Source organism: Terrapene carolina, unplaced genomic scaffold (genome assembly GCF_002925995.2).
Source record: "Terrapene carolina triunguis isolate 2854851 unplaced genomic scaffold, T_m_triunguis-2.0 Scaffold141, whole genome shotgun sequence".
Lineage (NCBI taxonomy): Eukaryota > Metazoa > Chordata > Testudines > Emydidae > Terrapene > Terrapene triunguis.
The window spans coordinates 8,241,684-8,263,669 of NW_020664492.1; the positions used below are offsets into that span (position 1 = coordinate 8,241,684).

The 21,986-nt window shown below is 40.8% G+C and overlaps 1 protein-coding gene across 1 annotated transcript in view; it reads left to right on the forward strand.

Annotated features, from left to right (window-relative positions):
* Nucleotides 1-21,986, forward strand: part of LOC113406799 (klotho-like) — a 49,854-nt gene that overhangs the window by 20,040 nt on the left and 7,828 nt on the right. The window contains exons 2-4 of the mRNA XM_026653543.1: nucleotides 9,287-9,797; nucleotides 13,032-13,300; nucleotides 16,671-17,787. Of these exons, the coding sequence (XP_026509328.1) occupies nucleotides 9,287-9,797; nucleotides 13,032-13,300; nucleotides 16,671-17,787 (1,897 nt within the window). The remainder of the gene's footprint in view (nucleotides 1-9,286; nucleotides 9,798-13,031; nucleotides 13,301-16,670; nucleotides 17,788-21,986) is intronic.

A 21,986-nucleotide genomic window follows, 5' to 3' on the forward strand; every position in this document is an offset into this window, starting at 1 on the left:
ATCCCACCATGTCCCCCACTGCCTTTGTCTCCAACTCCCCACCCCGTCCAGGGCTTAATTTGTCCTGGGATTTGCTGAAAAAAGTGATATTAACAAACATACAAATATCACTTTTCACGGTAATATTTTTACTGAGTCTGCAAAAAAACCCAAACCCCCGCATAAAGAAATTACAATGATTTGGATGTGTACATGTGCTATTTATTTGTTTTTCCTAAAGTTAATCAAGTATTTTAGGAAACAGGGTCAGTGTGACCACCAGCAAGAGTTGTTGACTGCACTCTGAGGCCACTAAAAAATGTGTTGCGAGAACCCTGTCATGGGCTGAAATATGTTCACATAAAACACTCATCAAATACCAAACATACTTGTAAATATCTAATTCTGGTCTCCAATATTTGAAATTAGAAGAAGGGGCTACATTTTGTTTGGTAATTGTTTGTTACAAAGTAGTTCACCTTGTTCTAATAAAGAAGTAGACCAAGAGATATTTATGGGAAGTAATAGGAGAGAGAGGAAAAATAAAAATCTTAAATGCCTCATATGTTGTCCATAACAAGGGCTCACAAATTGGTACTAAACTTTACATATAGAATACTTTATGTTAGCAGTTTCCAAATATGAAGAAATAGCTTAGCTTTCTAACAGCCATATCTGTCTCTTATACTATGCTAGGGCTGTCATCTTCTCCTGGGAGGAAATGTTGTGTCAGCTCAGAGATTGTATAGATAAAACCTACTTCACTCTGGGTCTAAAGATGGCACATGGTATGAGATGTGACACATTATGTTGTAACTTTTGATTCACATCCTTCCTTTTGATGGTAAGGAAAAATACAGATTACATTTTTCTTCTTCTTGCTACAAGGTATTTTCTGACTAATCATATACCAATATTTTCCAAGCCATAGTGATAATGATATGCATTTCAAAAGGGCTTCTGATCTAGGATTGGATAATGAATTTTTTTTGGAGCTATATCTAATGTACTTACAGTAATCAAAATCCTTTTCATGTCTTTTCCAGTTATCTTTTTTCTTTGTATTGCTAAATGAATTTTGGTAACACTTTACTATGCAGAGTTTCATTAACATGCAAATAGAGAGCTAATACAGATACAGTAACTCCTCACTTAACGTCCTCCTGCTTAATGTTGCTTCGAAGTTACGTCACTGCTCCATTAGGGAACATATTCGTTTAAAGTTGTTCAATGCTCCCTTATAACATCATTTGGCTGACTTTACAAGGGAGCATAGCACAAGTTCCACTTCTCCGCCTCCTCCCCTTCCCTTCCTCCCTCCCTCCCAGCACTTCCTCTGCCGCCAAACAGCTGTTTGGCGGTGCTTAGGACTTTCTGGGAGGGAGGGAGTGAGCGAGCGGGGAAGCTGCCCCCCACCCCCTTCCCGCAGCAGGCAGGGCCATCCAGAACACAGACTTTAGGGGCTGCAGGGCCCTGGGCTAAGGGGGCCTGGGGGCCCTGGCCTGCAGCTCTAAAGCCCCTTTCGGAATGCAGCCCTGCGAGCACGGGCCGGAGGACTCAGGAGGAGCAGGGGCAGCCGCGCAGCCAGCGGCCGGAGAGAAGCGGCGCTTTCCCCTTCAAAGCGCGACTTCTCTCAGGCCAGTTTTGAAGGGGAAAGCACCGCTTCTCTTCGGCCGCTGGCTGCACGGCTGCCCGGGGCCCCCTTAGCCAGGGCCCTGCAGCCCCTAAAGCCCCTGCCTTCCGGGTGGCACTGCCTGCCCAGGGGGGCAGCTCCCAGAATCGCGGCCATGGGGACGGTGCTGCACTGCGCAGAGCCACCTGCTCATCCCCTGCACCAAACAGGAGCTGCCCCAGGTAAGTGCTCTGCACCTCCTGCCTGCCCCAGCCCTGAGCCTCCTCCAGCACCCCACCCTGAGTGCCCTCCCGCACCCTAACTCCTTCCCAGATCCTGCACCCCGAGCCCTGAGCCCCAGGGGTAAGCCAGGGGCATCTCCCCACTCAGTACAGTACTGTACAGTATATAATGCCTTTTGTCTGCGCCAGAAAAATTTCCTTGGAACCTAACCCCCCGCATTTACATTAAATCTTATGGGAAAATTGGATTAGTTTAACATCGTTTCACTTAAAGTTGCATTTTTCAGGAACATAACTACAACGTTAAGTGAGGAGTTACTGTAGGTCACTTGGGCATGGGAAGCAGTTTATTTGTGAAATGAATAGCGCACAGTTCTTGGTTCAGAAAACACCATTAAAATTGATACAACATGGCGTTTCTCAACCTTTTTGTGCTGGTGACCCCCTTTGGACTTCAAAAAAAATCATGGACCCCCCCCCCAATAGAAAAAATTGCAACCCCATCTCCCCTTAAGTTCGGGATTCTGGGCTTCAGCCCTCTCTGGTGCTCAGCTAAAACATGTAAATTAGCTTCCTGGGGCCCCTGTGGCACGGGGACCCAGGGAATTGCCCTGCTTCCTACCCCCTAATGCTGGCCCTGCTTGTGACTCCCCTAAACCTGTCCCACGTCCTCCCTGGGGGTTACTTTCCCCAGGTTGAGAAACACTGGTCTAGAATAAGCATGGTCCTGGGAGTCAAGAGGCCCTAAACTCTTATTCTGGATTTGCCACTAGTAAAAACATAAGGATAATCATAGAGATTGACACCAAAATTGCACAGAATGATATGTATTGCCAATGCCAAACCTTAGGAGGTCTCGGTTATTTGGGGCAGGAATCCTGGGGAATAGGCAGGCTGGTATATACTCAAAATTAATTTAAGAATATATATCTCATAACTCTGCTGAACTCTGTGATGGAGTGTGATATGGCTGTATAAAATTCTGACGTATGTTTTATACCCATGTTGAAATATTGGCACCGTGCTGCATTAGTTTGGATTTGCCCAGGGACACCCTGTTATGCTGCATTCCAGACAGATGCTCTGCTGGGGAAAGGGAGTTGACACCTCATTGAAAGGCCATCATTGAGAGCCATCAAAGCTCAAGCTGGGGGTATTGATTTTCAACAACTGGCCTACCCATGGAACAATGGGCTTTCTACACAGGGGCCCACAGAGGGGTTGTGAGGCAAACATGAGAGGTGGATATGGAATTTCAAAGTTTGAGCATGTAGTTCAGAGACAGGTGTCAATTTAAGAGTCATGTCCTGTTTTGTGCCGGGGGTCTGACCATCACTATGTGTAACTAGGAGAGTGTGTCTAGTGCAGTCCTACAGGGGTCAGTCCTGAGTCCAGTACTGCTCAATATTTTCATTAATGACTTGGATAATGGAATAGAGAGTATGCTTATAAAATTTGCAGATGATACCAAGGTATGGGGAGTTTTGCAAGGCCTTTGGAAGATGGGATTAAAATTCAAAACAACCTCGACAAATTGGAGAATTGGTCTGAATTCAACCAGATGAAATTCAAGAAAGACAAGTGCAGAGTACTTCACTTAGGACAGAAAAATCAAATGCACAACTACAAAATGGGAAATAACTAGCTAGGTGGTAGTACTGCTGAAAAAGATATAGGGGTTATAGTGGGTCACAAATTGAATGAGTCAACAGTGTGATGCAGTTGCAAAAACGTCTAATATCATTCTGGAATATATTAACAGGGGTGTTGTATGTAAGACAAGGGAGATAATTATCCCACTGTATTCGGCATTAGTGAGGCCTCAGCTGGAGTACAGTGTTCAGTTCTCGGCACCACAGATGTGGATAAGATTGGAGAGAGTCCACAAGAAAGCAACCAAAATGATAAAACATTTAGAAAACCTGACCTATGAGGAAAGGTTAATAAAATTGGGCATGTTTAGTCTTGAGAAAAGAAGACTGGGGCGGGGGGACCTGACAAGTCTTCAAATATGTTAAGGGCTGTTATAAAGAAGACTATGATCAATTGTTCTCTATGTCCACTGAAGGTAGGATAAGAAGTAATGGGCTGAATCTGCAGCAGGGAGATTTAGATTAAATATTAGGAAAAACTGGCAGGAGAGGGAGAGAGAGGACAGGAGGGGCTCTTCCATACCTGAAACACTATGAACCACAGGTGCACAAGAAGGGGTGAGCTCAGATTAAGGGAGGGTGTGTCTCAGGGCTTTTGTTATTTTCAAAGAGCTGCAACTCTCAGCTACTTTAAGAGTAAAGTGACTGTGGTTAAGAAATTCCCCTGCTAACTCCATATTCCTTGCTGCCCTGCCATGTTATCCCTGAAGGAATTAAACTACTAAGCTCAGAGTGCCCTCAGCATAGGTGGGGTGCTGAGGGAGTGTTTGAAAGTAACTGGAGGTTTCAGGGTCTAGGGTGGCTGGATGGAATGTTTCACATCCCCCAAAAAGGTATCAGACTAGAGGCTTGAACCTAGGAGCGAGCCTTAGCGTCCAAGAGCAAGAAATGGTGACTAGACTACATCCAGACTCAGGTAGCTTGAAAGCATGTGGAACCCAGCGATTGGGTCCACTTGCAACAGACTAGTGACTGTATAGTGGGTCAGGGGGCCAGTTTGTAACAAGTCCATTTTAGTGAGGTACCTCCTTTCAAAATATAAAAGGTATGATCACTGCACATTCCAGATCAGCCCAAGCTCATGCCAAGTTGAGCAACCAGCTCAAAAATTCCTAGGCAAACCTGGCTCAGTAGAAGTATCAGTTAATACAAGTAAATAGTGGATTTTGGTGGTCTTAATTGCATTCAACCATGAACTGAATTGCATGAACCATAGGTTAGTTTTTGCTTGCCATTGCTACACTATCAGGAGTTGAGATGTCAAATAAGGACAAAGGAACAGATAGACATTTACTACCAGCTGTCTCTGCTCTGTCACTGGCCTCCTGGAGCTTTATCTCCAGAAGCCTTTAATTACAGAAATTCCCAAGTTCCGTACACCAAACTATACCCAAATACCCCAGTAATGTTGGTTGGCACTCCGTCCATTATCATTAGAATGAATGTATGGTATGTTATTTTCTGTGTTAGGATTTTTTGCCACAAAAGCAGTCTCATTCCTTTTATCCAGGCAAACTGCGGAAGGCAGGCATTTGTTGTATAAATGCGACCTTTTTCAAAATTTTACTGGCTGGCCATTGTTGTACTTTCTTTTTCACCACTGGTGAACTGTACAGTGCCTCTTTCTCCTCTTTACTACGAAGAAAGGATTGAGCTGTGAGAAGTCCCCTTGTCTTTGGCTTTGTTTTGGGATAGGTGGATATGAAGATGCAGGACCACAGGCGCGGACTTTTGTTTTTGCTGGTACCTCCTCTCTGCCCCATTTCTCCCCCCCCCCCCATGAAGGTGGTGGGCTGGGCCTGGGAGGGAAGAGGCTGAGCGAGGCTGGAGGCTGGGCCTCGGAGTGGAGTGTGGGCGGGGCCTGGAGGAGAAGAGGCTGAGTGGGGACTGGGCCTCGGGGAGAAGAAGCCAAGCAGGGATGGCGCCTCAGGGTGGGGGCAGGGCCTCGGGGGGAAGAGGCCAAATGGAGGTGGAGCCTTGGGGCAGAACACAAGTGGAGTTGGGGGCGAGGCCACAGTCCAGATGCTGGGGCCCACAAAAGATTAATCTGACCCTGTGGGTTCAGAGCACCCCCTATTTTTTTCCTGTGAGTGCTTGAGCCCCGGAGCACCCGTGGAGTTGGCACCTATCTGAAGGAGGCATCTGTTTTGCTCCCCTAGAGGGAAAGGATCAGGACATATTGGGCCAATCCCTGTATAACCTTGGAGGGGACAGTGTTCCACAGGAGGACAGCATGTATAGGGATACAGGTGTTTTGAACATGGATCGTGAAATGGGTCTCGGTTGACATAGAGAAATCATGTATCTTTGGGAGCATGGATGGTGAGTGTCTCTAGGTAACAGGTCAGGGATATGGGGTGGGAGGCATGAGTCACATGGGGAGAATAGATACCACTATTATGAGGAAACATAGGGGGATTTATGGAGGAGACAGTACAAAGGGAAGGTGTCTGCGACAGAGTGGGTTACCTGACCAGGGGCTTCCTTGCTCAGATGCTGGTGTCTTCAGGTGGGGAGGGAGGGTGACTTTGAAGCTGGCTGTCAGCAGCATACATTCAAACATTCCATAGAGTAGCACCTAATGATGCATATCTGCTACCTCACAGTATTTTATAAATCATATTTACAGTCATCGTCACAAGAAGATATTCATGCTGTGCATGATGCTGGTAAGTTAAGTGCCAGCTCTGGCCAAGGCCGCAGTTGCTAGCTTAAGAACTGACAAACTCACAGCTGTAAGCCAGGCCAGCTTGTTTGTGTGTTAGTATAATTCAAAGTAGATGTTAAAATGTATAAGAATGTGTTTAGAGTTTAAACTTCATGAAAAACTGGGGGAATGTTGCGTGCCTTGTTTTCGCTTATCTGTACCCTGTTACAATGTAATAGCAAACATTTGCATTGTATATACCCCTGTAACTAAGTAACCCATCAAATGAGAAAGAAACCTTGTGTAATGCAAATGAAGAACTTTAACAGGAAAGTGCTAATTCCTGTGCATGGAAAGCATATGATCATTGTGTGTGAGGTCAAAGTCTCTAAGTACATTCCTCTCTCCCCATCATGAAAGAAAGGACACATGTGGGGGCTGTTCTGTCAGCTTAGTTTCTGTGAAAAGAAACTATAAATATGGACACATGAAAAAATCTTTTGTTTGGATTCTAACAGGCAAAATAACAGAAAAGAAGATGGAGATCCCTGGAGTTACTCTGGGTAGCCCTAAAAGACTTTTGGGAAACTGGCAGATTACATCTCTGCTACCTTTTGAAATTATAGACTAGTGGTTCTTAACCTATTTAAATTGTGGGCTGCCTATGCAGCTCTCTGTGTTATGTGGGCTGCATCTACACAATACATATACTATCTGTATGGCTCTGAGGATGTCACATGGGCCGCAGCTGTGTGCTCATTGGGCCACGAGCGGCCCGGGGGCTACAGGTTGAGAACCACTGTTATAGACTGTGATTCACATGTACATATATTTTTACCTGCTTTAACCTCTCAATAACTCTCATTTGTTTTTCTTAGCTAATAAACCTTTAGTTAGTTTACTGTAGAATTGGCTCCCAGCATTATCTTTGGTGTGAGATCTAGAATGCAAATCAACCCGGGTGAGTGACTGGTCCATTTGGGACTGGGTGTAACCTGAATATTGCCGTCTGATGAAGTGGGCATTCACCCAGGAAAGCTTATGCTCCAATACTTCTATTAGTCTTAAAGGTGCCACAGGACCCTCTGTTGCTGAATATTTTGTGATTTTTGGTGTAAGTGACCATTTATCACATAGTCTATCTTGCCTGGGTGGCAAAATAGACTGGAGAGCCCAAAGGAACTGTGTGGAACTCCGTGGTAAGACTGTTATAGTGATCCAGGAGTTCACATTTGTTACTGGGTTGGGGAAATCTAATTATAGAACATACCACTAGTTTGGGGTGTCTACCCAGTTTTTGATAGTCTTCCCTGAGGTAGGCACTCATGGTAGTTAGCAACTCCAGACAGCGTGACACCATGATATTTTCTTCTTTTGTCGGCAGGATGGGGTTACAATATATGGCAAAATTGTCTTTTGTCTCTGCAATTCAGATATCATGTCTGTACTGTGAGGTTTTGAAGTAGAATTACTATTTCTCAATTTTCACTTCTCTCACAGTCCATTGTACTTATATAAACAGTATAACTATATCTTTGCTATTTTTAATTATCGGTACAATACTAATAACTGAAAACACACATGAAGTCAGTTATTATCTATAACTTTAACTGTCCTTTTAGTTCTAATTGCTTTTTTGCTTAGCAGTGAGAATTAAGATTTTGTAAGAACTGTAAAAGTAAACCCTAAACCTAACCCTAACCCTCAGTAGTTAATCATGTTTTTTAAATTTATCTTTTATGGCAATAGAGATGACAATCTGACATTTAAACAATTAGTTCTTAATAAAACTGGCATTTCATTGCAACTGGAAGCTGTGAATGATAATTCTGTATTAAAATGAAACTGTGAGAAGCAATTATCAATGCATCAGTGATACATTTATCAGGATGGAGGTGCAAGGCCTTCTGTATCATTTAACTCCTGAGGAAGGGCTGGAAACAGTGGCTATACATGGATGTCTCTGCATTTCCCGCATATTGTAGAATGGGGCTCCTACTTGGCTCTGAATAGGTTGGTGCAGAGAGAGAGTGTGTATGGGTGTGTCTCTGTGTGTGTTTGGGAGCTGGGGCAGAGTTGAGATGTGTGGGTTATGTTGGGGTTATGAGATTCCTGACCATCTGGATTTAGTAGCCTTAAGCCCATTTATAATGGGTGTGAAGGAGCACTTGCTTCTCTTCCTGCCCATGTCTATCCTTTTTCCAAATCCTCTTGATTCTATGCATAGTGTTAAATCAGATGATTCAGAATCTGTTTGAAAACTCCAGTTTATTTTGAACAAGAAAAGTCAGATTTAATTTATTCATTCATTTATAAATTAAAGAAATAAAAGATTTTAAAGGATTGTATATAGGACAGAGATGGCAGAGTTTTGAAGTCATCTCTTGACTACCAGTCCCAGCTCTAATCGCTAAATGTATGACCTCCAGATTTTTTCCACATTTCCAGATAAGAAGTGTCCATAGCTTTTTTTCTAGTTTTGCCTTACTTTGTAACTGTCTAAAAATGTAATAATGTAATTTTTGACAATTTCTACACACCCAATCTAAAACAGTAATAAACAAGCTAAGACTCCTGTAATGTAAAATATAATCTGAAACATGTTTTTTCAAATACATTTTAAAATGTGCTCTTACTTTTTCACTATTTGAGATCTCATGATGCCAATAATACTGTAAGATGTAATTTGTTACCAATTTAATAAAATTTAAAACCAGCAAAACTTTAAAAAGTAATGATATCAGACAAAATGGCCTTTCTCTTTTATATATGTGTTCAAACCAAAGCCTAAGTTTCACTCATACCAGTAGGTAAGTACAAAGCCAGGTTTCCTTGTAAAATTAAAACACTATTTTTCAAAAGATCAGAAAAACCAGCATTATATTCAGTGCATGGAATATACACCATATTAAGCAGATCTTGCTGCTTTTCCAAAACAAGCTCTTCTTGGATCAATGTAATATTATCTACTCTGATTAGGATAATAGAAGTTAGCAATCATAAATCACTGAGAAGGGAATAAGACTTAGCGTAGGGATGTGAGGATAAAGCATTGCTAGTCAAATCTGAACATTAGTGGTTGAATATGCTATTGCATTTCTGTTATTCAAGACAGAATTTCAGATGCATTCATTATAATCTTTCTTCTCAACAGGCCCACGCCAAAGTCTGGCATCTCTACAATGATCATTTTCGTCCAACTCAAGGAGGCCAAGTGTCCATTGCCCTCAGCTCCCACTGGATAAAACCTCAAGCTATGACTGAACAAGACATACAAGAATGTCAAAAATCCCTTGACTTTGTGTTGGGCTGGTTTGCTAAACCCATATTTATTGATGGTGACTACCCTCAGAGCATGAAGAGTAACCTCTCATCTCTGCTGCCTGAATTCAGTGATGCAGAGAAGAAGTACATCAAGGGAACAGCTGACTTTTTTGCTCTTTCTTTTGGAGCAACACTGAGTTTCCAGCTCTTGGACTCTCAGATGAAATTCCATCAGTTGGAATCACTAAGCCTGAGGCAGCTCCTTTATTGGATAAGCCATGAATATAACAAGCCCAAAATATTCATTGTGGAGAACAGCTGGTTTGTCTCTGGTAGCACCAAGCGAGATGATGCCAAGTATATTTATTATCTCAAGAAGTTCATTATGGAAACTTTAAAAGGTAGCTTAGTTGACAAATTAATATTATTCTCCTGACAAAACTTATGGAAAATATCCGACTAAAGCTCATTAAACAAATGCTCCAAAACTTAATTTTGGTCTTTAACATTTATCTAGACTTTCACTATGAAATGAGACTTCAAATCAGTTAGTTAGGTTCATTTTTATCAGTTGTTGACAAGTGCCTTTTAATGAGTGTGGTATGGATGGGATTTTGTTGGTCTGGTCCTGCTCTCCTTGAAGCCAATGGCAAAACTTCAATTGATTTCAGTAAGAGCAAGTGCACACCCTGTGTGAACATTGCTGTTTTTATAGTTATCAATGGGATTTGCTTGGAATCATTACAGGAAAACTCCAGTGATGAGTTTTAATATGTTAGCTGAATTATATATGTGTGTGTGTGTATACACACACACACAGAGATCGGATAATCAAAAATTTGGATAATCCAGAGAATGGGCAAAGAGCTTTCTAACCATTATTTTAAGATGCAGAGTTGCTTTTAAACTAGCTGACCCTTCCTGGAAAAGCATTAAAACATACCGTCCTTCTTTATTTACAGCGAACACGAACTGTTACTTCTAGTAAAGAGATCCAGTTTCTAAAAATGCCAAAATGATAGTTTTAAGTTGCAACAACAGCAATACTATACTTTTTTTGAGTTGCTTGAGTTTATTATTTCTGCATTTTTAAAAACTGGTACTGTATTCTTTACTAGAAGTAACCGTTTGTGTACGCTGTAAATAAATAAGGAGGCTACATTTTAATGCTTTGTAATGATCCTGTGTGTGTGTGCTGGTTGTTTGCTTAATATGGAGAGCCAGATAATGGAGGCTCGGATAAATGGGGTTCTCCTGTAGTTTTGGAGCCTGATTCTGTTCTTACAGCAGTGTAATTCTGTGGACTTCAGTGGATCTAAACCTGATTTACACTGGTCTGAGAATCAGGCCTTTGAAGTTTTAAATAAAATTATTTTAACTAATTTTTTTTTTTTACCAATTGTTAACCTAGATTTAAAAAAATGACACCCCCCCCCCCACCCAACTTACTTTATAACATTGACACATCCCATTTCTAATACTTCTTTAATGGCAAAGTACTGTAGATTCTTTCAGTCCGGCTTGTCAACAACAACTTATTGGGATGACTGTTCCCTGTTTCCTCCTTAATAATTATTTTTATTATACTGTACTTTTTATTACTACAAAACATGTTATAATTGGTTTATTTCTCTGTTATCTGCTTCAAGGGTTTTTAAAATATTAGTAGCTGAATTAAACTATTCATTCAGTTTAAATAGCTTTCATGTTACAATGGAATTTTCCTTTAATGGTTTAGTGAAGATGATTTCCATTTGCCTCTCAACTGGGATAAAAGATCCTGGAATTGCTACATTTGTTTCAGCTGCTGTTCCAAACACCTCACTATTACAGCTAAACTAAAAGTTGAATTAACATGCAAACCAATGTTGTATCTGAAGTCTGGGGGATAGTATATACTAGAGTTATTAATTATTGCATATACAATGTGTTAGAGGTGTGTGTGGAGTTATATGGAAACTACATAGTCATATTCTTGTTAACAAAAAGGTGTTATTTATTCAATTTAATAAAATTATTGATATATATATACATAGATCTGCACTCTGAGTGTGACTAGGGCTTACTGGCAACATATTAAATTATAGACTATATTTTCCCTTTCAATTTGCCACTCGGTCACCAAGAAGTTCATAATAAATAACAAGAACTACTATTATTTTGGAATGCCAAAAATTTGCTAAGCCCTTTACAGAAACAAGTAAAGATATGGTTCCTGTCCTGAAGATGGGGAGAAGAATGAAGGAAGATAAAAGTAATATCAATAAGTCATGTGGTTACTTGATAAGGCATGTGCACTACTTGATGGTTACATTGTATTTGAGACTTTTTTCCTGCTTCCAAATTTTTTTAACTCACTTCTCAGAGAGAGCATGGCACAAGTCAGTAAACTTTTAAGGAGGGATTTTAGGAGAATTTTTGGTGAGTCCGAAAAGCAATGTGGAAGCTCTCCCAGCTGATTTGCAGCAGGAGTGTAATGCTAGTCTAAGAGAAATTTTTGCTGATGCTAGTTAACAATGTGAATCCATCCTGACTTTTACTCTCTCAGAACAGCAAGTGTTGTGTGAATGTGGAGGGCTTTTTTTTTAAAAAAATCAATGTTTGCCAAACAGAAAAGAACTAATCTTTAGGGAAAGAAATATTCCAGTTTCTTTGCGAGTTTATCATGGCAAATTAAAGAGACGGCCGAATTCAGCTCTTTTATAATTCCATTTGTTTAATTGGTTCAAACGGTGCTACATCAAGAATCAGTTTGGCCCCTCATATCTGATTGTAATGAGATACATTAATAAAACTAGGAAATATGAACACTTTGACATTTGATTGTGTAAAATGTTGGCTTGTGTAACTAGGCTGGGTAATGTTAAGTTCAATAGATATCCAATTTGTGTTTACATACGGTGGTGAGTGATAAAGCTAAATTGTGCTGGATACTGATACAGGCCCCAGTTTAACAAAGCATTTTAAAATGTGCTTAAATGCTTTGCTAAATAGGAATGGATTTAAGTATGCGCTTAAAATTAAACACACACTTAAGGGCTTTGTTGAATCGGGACCCTCTCTAAGAACATTTTGCTGATTCTAAGTGTTTAATATCTATAGAAATGCAAACCATTTGTAAACCTCAGATTAAATCACAGAGTGGAACTTGTCACAACAATAATAATGCTGGTACGACCCTTACATCTGTAACAGGCCTTTAACCTACTTTAGGATTAATAAACTCCAGATATTTATTCCAGAAAATGGTATTCTCAGAACAGATGTGAGGGGGTCTGTAAAATCAAATGAGTAAAGTCTCATCAGCATTATCACTACCACCCGCATTGCCTGGATAGTTAATGCAAATCCCTAAGAACACCAAAAAGTTGTGTTAAATTTTTCATGATAATTTCTTCAGGGTAACTTTTTTGTTTCTATATAACTTCTTGGATGTAAACTGTAAGAGTTGGATCCAAAGCCCATTGAAGTCAATTGAAGGACTTCCACTGAATGGAATTTGAATCAAGCCTTAAGACATTTATTTATCCTACTACATTGTTCTAATGCTCAAATACTAGAATCGTTTTTTAAATGGTATACTCTATCTGGAAAAAATGAGCAATATGAGGTCATCTTGCTTTTTTTCCTCTCAGCCATCAGATATGATGAAGTTGATGTCTTTGGGTACACCGTTTGGTCCCTCATGGATGGCTTTGAATGGCATAGAGGATACAGCATTAGACGTGGATTATTTTATGTTGATTTTCAAAGCCATGACAAGAAGTTTTTGCCAAAGTCTTCAGCTTTGTTCTACCAAAAGCTAATCGAGAGAAATGGCTTCCCGCCTTTGCCTGAGAATCAACCCATAGATGGGAAGTTTCCCTGCGACTTTGCTTGGGGAATTGTTGATAACTACGTTCAGGTAAGTCTGATGACAAAGTCAATAGATGCTCCAACCAATTTGTTCTTTAAGTATATAATAATTGTATTGTGCAAGTATATAATCATTTTTACTTGGGTGATATAAGATCTGTTACCATAATGATGTAGTGGGAGCACCAATTTAGTAAAGCTGCACATTTTACAGAATATCTTCCCAGCTTTCACCAGGCATCCTAAATGTGACCATGAAAGCGGATCCAAATTTAAATATCATAAATAACAGATTTTCTAAAAACAAACACCACATAAACAAAAAACAGAAAATGTGATCTAATGTCCATCTTCCTAGAACACTTATTATGTGTTCAGTTAACAAAAATACATCCTTTTTCAAATGCGTTTTGGAAGATAATTATCTACTAAGTTCATCACTTCCACACAAAGATACTAATATATGAAAATGGCAAATATTGCAAGTGGCATTTTTATCTCCATAGTTTTAACAGCAGCATATTTGGTTGTTATGATCCAAATCTATTCCTTTTAATGGCAAGAAATTTGTTTAAATATACCCTTGTATTTGGAAATGTTAAAAGTCATGAAACCATCATTACTCATGTTTTCTAAAAGCCATTCCTAATTAGAGCTGGGTGAATTTTTTTTTTTTTTTTGCCATTAGGAATTTTACAGAAAAATGCATTTTTCAGGGCTGTGAAACTATTTGCAAATCTGGGTCAAATCTGGTGAATAGTTTGCCCCCCATCTCCCCACCCCAAAAATGAAAAAAAATTCAAAAAAGTTAAAATATTTTGGTTTAATCATATTGAATCATATCATTTAATTTTTTGTTTCAAAACGGAGTCTTGTTTTCAAATTTGCCCAATTAAAAAACCACACCTGAAAATGACCAAAACAAATTGAAAAAACAAAAATAAATTGCTTAAAGTCAACCTAAGAGGTTTTTGTGGGGGGTATCAGGGGGTTGGATTTTTTTTTTTTAAATTTTGAAAAAATTTGTTTTGCTCTGAATTGAACCAGGCTCCATAGTAGGTTTTTTTTTTTTTTTTTTGGTTAGCCCCCAAACTGAAAACTCTGTTATTTGCTCGGTTCTGTTCCTAATGTGTTCATGTTTTCTGCATGTGCACTACAGCATCATTGTTAGTGGTATTCTGTGCTTAAAAAAAAAGAAGCAGAAAGTGTATAGGAAAGTACCTCTGTATCAGGAATGGACAATTCTGCTGTGCTCCTCATTTGCCAGCAGTGCAGTGTTGTCTCTGCCTCTGCTGCATCACTGCCCCCTTGTAGCAACCAACCTCTCTGAGACCCTCTTCTTAGTTTTCAGTTTTTTTCTCCAGCTAGATCTGTTACCTCTGACAACCCTTCACGATTAAAGCCTTCATTTCACATGCAAAAATTATAGACAGGTTGTGGTCTCTTTGAAAATATGACTGTATAATTCTCAGATACTGTTTGGTCTGTAGGGCTCCTGTAGCCACAATAAAGATGTAATGTAAAATTCAGCTCTCAGATTGGATCCAAGAGCAAAATTTTTAATTTAGATTTTCCACAAAGACAGAAATATTCTGAAGGCTGGAGCAGGGATGCTGGAACAATTTTTATCGTGGGAGTGCTGAGAGCCATTGAACCAACTGTAAACCCTGTATATAATGGAAACCCCTTCAAGCCAGGGGGTGCAGCACCCCTAGTTCCAGCACCTATGAGCTGGAGCATAGGTTTGGGGGTTTTTTTAGGTTTTGTTTCATACCCTAAAAGTAAGCTCTAACTTCACACTATTGAGAAACATTGCAACCTCCTTATCTGATGCATTGATTTTTAAGAAAATTCAGCAATCATTGTCCTTCTGGTCCCAAATAAGTTGAGACTGGAAATGGCACTACTACCTTTGGGATCAATAACAGTTGTAAAGTTACTGAGTCTGTTAGTTCAAGACACTTAAAAGAACCCTTAAAACTCTGGATATTTTCACTTCAAAAGGATATTCAAACATTTTGTGCTGTAAGGCTGAGGTAGAATGATTTGTAGATGCATCATAGTGGAAAAACATTTCTGACAGCATTCCCACAGTATTAGTGGAAATTCATGCTTTAGTAATCTACAAGGGACAATTCTCCAGAAAAGCAATTTCCCTCTGACATGCTGTTTTTTATTGCTTTCCTCTGTAAGCACAACACTGACCTCTCCAGAGAAAAGAGCAAGTGATCTGCAGCTGCTCTGCACAATTCTACAGTCTCAGTTACAGGCTCAACAGTGGGTTTAGGTTGACCCTGCTTTTGAAACAAAAGGTCCTACAGGGAAACTTATGCTCAGAGGGTTAATTTAAGAAGAAAAATAGTGGACATAGGTAGATGTGTATATATAGCAACTGTGTCTTATAGTTTGGGTCTTTCCTTTGAAAGGTAAACTGGACTAGGAAGGAGAAAAAAATAGTACAAATAATAAAACCTTCTAAGTAACTCTTTCGCTTCCTTTAGAGTCCTTTTTATGATCATGGTATTTATTAAAAAATGAAAATGTGATGTTGTAAGACTCTCATTGATTTCAGTGGGTAATGCAGGTGTTCCTCTCAGGCCCAAAAGATTTGTGGAAAATTTGCTTATTGTTGGAGTGATGCACATTGGCATAACTCTGATATCAGAGCAAAAATATGACTCAGAAATCAACAGCATGCTATTTTAACCAATTTAATGTTGTAAAAGTGAAGGAACTTTTTAGTTCAATATGCTAGTGCAGTTAAAGGACATTTCTTTAGCAAGAAGCAAAATTCTTACCCGTCAATTGTATTCATGCTGAAAATCAAGCTCAGAGACATATTTCTCTTTTAGCACAGGTTCAAATAAGGAAACTGTTTAATTCTTCTTCATGTTTCATTTATTATTTATTTTGTTCCACCTTACAGGAAAAAGGAAGGCTTATTTATGGTAATGTATAGTGTACAAATAGCCCTAAAATATAGCCTTTTAAACTTTAAAGAAATTATTTTGAAAATTAGTACAGACTTTACTGTATTAGCCTTCTCTGGATTTGCTTTTTTGTCCCTGAGCAGCCCCTGATTTCCCTCACAGAACTGAGCATTGTGGGGAGAGTGTAAACAGAAGGCATACGCTAGTACATTGCTTTTTATAAAAGTCGGGTGAAGGTGCTACATATATTTGGCATTTTCTGGACCTCACAATATTAAGATGCATTCATTCATATGAGTCAGAGATGGCATCAGAGATGTATGAGGGAGATGCTAAAAGGGAAAATGTGTTCATCTTAGGAGGCAGCATCAATTAAAAGAAATATTCTAGTTGTGATTATCTTTTAATAAACCTTGTCTGATGGTTATGAATTTTCTATGTAATCAGAACTAACAAATTGAATCTTGTGTGTTTCTTTTCCCTTCTTAGGTAGACACAACCCCCACCCAATTCCTTGACACTAATGTATACGTGTGGGATGTTCACCACACTAAGAAGCTTATTAAAGTTGATGGAGTTGCTACCCCAAAACGTAAGCATCACTGTGTTGACTTTGCTGCCATCAGGCTCCAGATCTCGCTGCTGCAGGAAATGCATGTCACACATTTTCATTTTTCACTGAAATGGTCTTTGATTCTCCCTTTGGGTAACCTGTCTCAGATCAACCACACATTCTTGCACTATTATCAGTGTTTTGTTAGTGAACTTCTCAGAGTTAATATAACTCCTGTTGTAGCTTTATGGCAACCTATGGCTGAGAACCAAGGGCTTCCTGTTGTGCTAGCCAAATATGGAGCCTGGGAGAACCCAGAGACTGTTCAAGCCTTTGTTGAGTATGCCAAGCTCTGCTTCAAAAGTTTGGGTCACCATGTCAAATTTTGGATTACAATGAACGAACCCTATGTGAGGAACCTGACATACTCTGCAGGGCATAATCTGTTGAAAGCCCATGCTAAAGCCTGGCACATGTATGACAAAGAATTTAGAAGATCTCAGAAAGGTCAAATATCTATAGCTCTGCAAGCTGATTGGGTAGAGCCAGCCTGTCCTTTTTCCAAAAATGACCAAGAAGTTGCTGATAGAGTTCTAGAATTTGACATTGGCTGGCTTGCTGAGCCCATCTTTGGGAACGGTGACTATCCACATGTGATGAGAGAATGGCTTCACCAAAGAAACAGCATTGATTTATACAATTTCCACTTGCCTTATTTCTCTGAAGAAGAAAAGAAATTAATCCAAGGCTCATTTGATTTTTTTGCCTTAAGTCATTACACCACTATTCTTGTGGACTGGGAAAAAGAAGATGCACTGAAGTATGATCACTATCTTCAAGTTCAAATGATAAAAGACATCACATGGCTGAACTCCCCAAGCAGAGCCGCTGTGGTGCCCTGGGGACTGCGCAAAATGCTCAAGTGGGTTAAATCCAAGTATGGGGATGTCCCAGTTTATATTACAGCCAATGGAATTGATGATGATCAGAATATGGTTCAAGATAAACTGAGAGTATATTACATACAAAATTATATCAATGAAGCTTTAAAAGGTAAGGAATCCATGCAAAGTTTATACACTGAAAGTACTAGCATAAATTTTGGCATAGTGTACGATTGAAAAAAAATTAGCATCTAACAGCACCTAACATGTAGTTATGCTATACTTTATAATGGATAACTTATTCTATGGTTCATAAATCAGTTGTTGTTAAGCAGTAGGAAGTCAGATCTACTTCCACATGTTCTTAATAAAGCAGAAGAGGAAAAATCTATCTTTAAGTAACTGGTGTGAATAGCTTCAAAATCTGCTCATGAGATTCCTCCCCTCCTCCTCTCCCCTGGACTGCTCCTTTCATCATCTCTTTTGGTGCTTCTTTCTCTTCCCCCTCTCTGTTCGAGTACCACAGGCCTCAGTCCACAGTCCCTTCCTTTTCTCCCTACACCTTATTCATGGGTGATGTCCTCTCCTCACACCAATTCACCAGTCTACCTCTGCGTACTATTTCTGACCAGTGCTACATATCTGACCATCTCTCCAGCACATCATCTTGGGTGGCCTGTCTCCAATTCAAGATAAGCATGACCAAAACCAAACTCTTAATACTTTCTCTGTGGTTGCTGACAACACCATCATCCTGCCTGTCATTCATGCTTCCAACCTGGGGGTCACTTTTAATTCCTCCTCCTTCTCCCTGCCCATTTAGGCCATCACCAAGTCTTGCCACTACGTCTTCACAATTTATAAAAATTCAGTCCGTCCTGTCTTTTCTGCTGGCTAAAACACTTGCGCATTCCCTTATCTCTTCACATGATTGTGTGATGTAGGGTATCACTCCCACTGTCCATCCAGAACACACATTATCTTTCCAGTCACAACACGCAAGCCCCATTTTCACATCTCTGCACTAGCTCCCCTTGCTCTCTGTATCAAGTTAAAACTTGCCCTTGCCATCAAGACTTTACACTTGCTTTCATACATCTACCCTAAGAGACAAGTGGAGGCAGAAAACCTAACTGGCTTCAAGATTGAGCTTAAGTTTATGGAGGAGATGGTATGATGGGACTGCCTACAATAGCATGTGGCCCATCAATGACTGCCAGTAGCAAAAATCCTCAACGGACGGAGATGGGACACTAGATTGGGAGGGCTCTGAGTTACTGCAGATATTGCTTTCCCAGGTATCTGCTTGGTGGGTCTTGCCCACATTCTCAGGGTCTTAATTGATTGCCATATTTGGTGTTGGGAAGGAATTTCCTCCCCCTCCCGCCCCCTCAGTCAGATTGGCAGAGATCCTGGGGGGGTTTCGCCTTCCTCTGCAGTATGGGGTATGGGTCATGTGCAGGTTTAAACTAGTGTAAATGGTGAATTCTCTGTAGCTTGAAGTCTTTAAACCATGATTTGAGGACTTCAGTCACTAAGTCAGAGGTTAGAGGGTCTATTTCAGGAGTGAGTGGGTGAGGTTCTGTGGCCTGCAATGTGCAGGAGATCAGACTAGATGACCATGATGGTCCCTTCTGACCTTAAAGTCTGTGAGTCTCATGTTTTCTTCCACACTGTCCATACACTTGAAATGAGCTCTTGGGGTATGTTTGCACTACAGTAGGAGGTGTGATTGCACCATGTTTAGACATACCTGAGTTAGCTTTTAATGTAGCTAGTGTGTGTACTAGCTGAAGTGAATCCACAGCATCATGGGCTTCAGCATGGGCTGTAGGAGCCTACCTGGGACCCTGGGTACTTAATTGGACAGCTAGACCGCACTGAAGTCCATGCTGATTGCAGTGTAGACATTCCCTTACTTTTCCCTCATTCAGATCCCTCCAAAACTCTTGGTGCTTCCACGAGGTAGGGACCAGATTTTTAAAGGTATTTAGGTGCCTACTGGGATTTTTAAAAGCATCTACGCACCTAATACATTTACAGGGCTAAATTTAGCATGATTGAATGGGCTTGATGATAGAAATCAATCCAGAAACTAGTCATCTATCTACTAAGCATTTTTTAGCTAAATTACTGCCTCTGTATCTCAGGGTGGATAAGATACATCTCATGATCCAAATTCAGCCCATAGATTTCTAATAGGCAGTCTGTGGCTAACCTCATTTTAAATAAGGAGGTGTGGTCTGTGAAGAAGCATGACTCAAAATAGATTGCATAAGGGGATTTGTAGGGTCTGTTGGCCATTCCTACGTATCAATAGTGAGGGAGACTGCATTTTCTCCCTTTCTATGCACCATGGGTTCTGGTTCTTAGGAAGCTGCCAAATTGGCCTTTGGTTTGATCTTGCTGTATCAACTAGAAAAGAATATTATTGCTGTTGATCTGAGTAAAAAGCAAAATATTTTTTATTTCAGATACAGTATTCTAAAATATCTGCTATAGGTAAAGTAACCAAATTAATCAGACAATCGCAGTTTTCAGGAATAGCTTTTTCCTCTCTCAGCTAAATTAAATACTGCTCCATTTGTCCTGCTCTTTTATATGTTGTTCAAAGTTGCCCCACCACAACTAAACCTTCACTATTTCCAGTGGATTCCTTGACCCCTGCCAGCCTCCTATGTCAGAGGCTTGCCACTGTAAATGGGCAAGCACCTCCTGGTGATCACTGAAGGACACGGCTGTGTTTGTGTTTGGAAGGAGTGACACAGTGCAGCCTGTGAACAGCACATCAGGATGGAGAATACTCTCATACAGGCAGCACAAAACATAACAAATATTGCACCAGATCATGCCTCCAAGAACTACATGCCTGGGGTATTTCCAGTGATTTTATTTCCCTTAGACAAATGAGATGTGGTGGTGTGGTTGCTGCATTATATGGGTTTCTAGGTTGTATGTTCCCCCTTGCAGAGTTATGTGGAGATACAGCAAGCATCACATGAGGCATGAGAGGTTTGTACTCAAGTTCCACCTTCTCTGGAAGTAGGATCTCAAAGGTGGGGAAGCAGCGGTGTGCAGGTCATAGCCTATGTGACTCATAGGTTATGAGCTGCAGCCAGCTGCTTCCCTGCCTTTGAGATCCATCACCATTGGGATGCAAAATGCAGAGTGGGAGCCACACGCTGGGTATAGGGAAGCTGCCAAGCAAATTCCCCATTGGATGGTAGGAGGTCAGGGGTGCTGGAACCAGGGACAAGGGGGCCAGAGGCAGATTAGGGGTTTATGGGGCCTGCAGTCTGCAATACCCCCCCTACTACCAGGGAGCAGGCTCAAGGCGCGGGCACTTGCCCCACTCCGCCCGCCAGGCCCCATCATTTTAAAAGCCCTAAGGGCCCGCGACCGGGGAGGGAGAGTCACGCGGGTAGAGATGAGCAAGTGGGGTGGGGCAGGGGGGCAAGAGATGGCGGGAGGGCAGAGACTGAGGGTAAGGGGCGGCATGGGGGGCTCGGGGTAAGAGGCGTAGCATCGCATGCTGCTCAGGGGGCTTGAGCGGTGGCAGCAGCAGCACGCATTGGTAGAGCCCTTTTGTATCCGCATCCGATCCAATATCTGCAAAAAATGGTCCATGGATATGAAGCGGATATCCGTGGATTTGCAGAGCTCTACTTACTTATATCCAAGAGTGGGAATACATCAACCCAATTCTCAGTAATCTTTCTTGGCTTTCTTTCCGTTTCAGAATTCAGGACAAGGTTTCCTCATCAATATTTATCCACAGTCTTCTTTCACTTATTATTTGAATATTAGCCTCTTTGTTTTCTCCACCCATCCCCTGCTTTTCTTATATAGTAGAATGTTTGTGATTTCCCTCGCACCCCTTAGCTCTTTGTATTGAACAGTAAATTCTGTCCTACACTGTTTCCACCATCTAGAACAGATTTCTGCCTTTTTGTGGCTCTGATTTCAAATCCCAAATCTTCCCCCTGGCCAATTTACACCTAACTAGTTGGGAATTGGTCCTGCTTTGAGCAGGGGGTTGGACTAGATGACCTCCTGAGGTCCCTTCCAACCCTGATATTCTATGATTCTATGAACTAGGGTGCAGAAAAGTTGCACCTAGATCCCAAAGTTTGTGGGGTGTTGGGATTTGCATGTTTGATATGGCCCATTATAGGGATAGAATGCAGGTGCAAAATATGAGTCTGGAATCAAATTTAGATCCAGACTGAATTTTTCTCAAAGTACTGGAGTATTTAAATCAAGGATTTTGGTTTGGGTCCATACCTACTTCTAGCCCTCTGAAATAATTAAGACAAATCCTGCTTTCTGCACAGTGCCGTAACAAGGGCGAGGCGAGTGTGTGTGTGG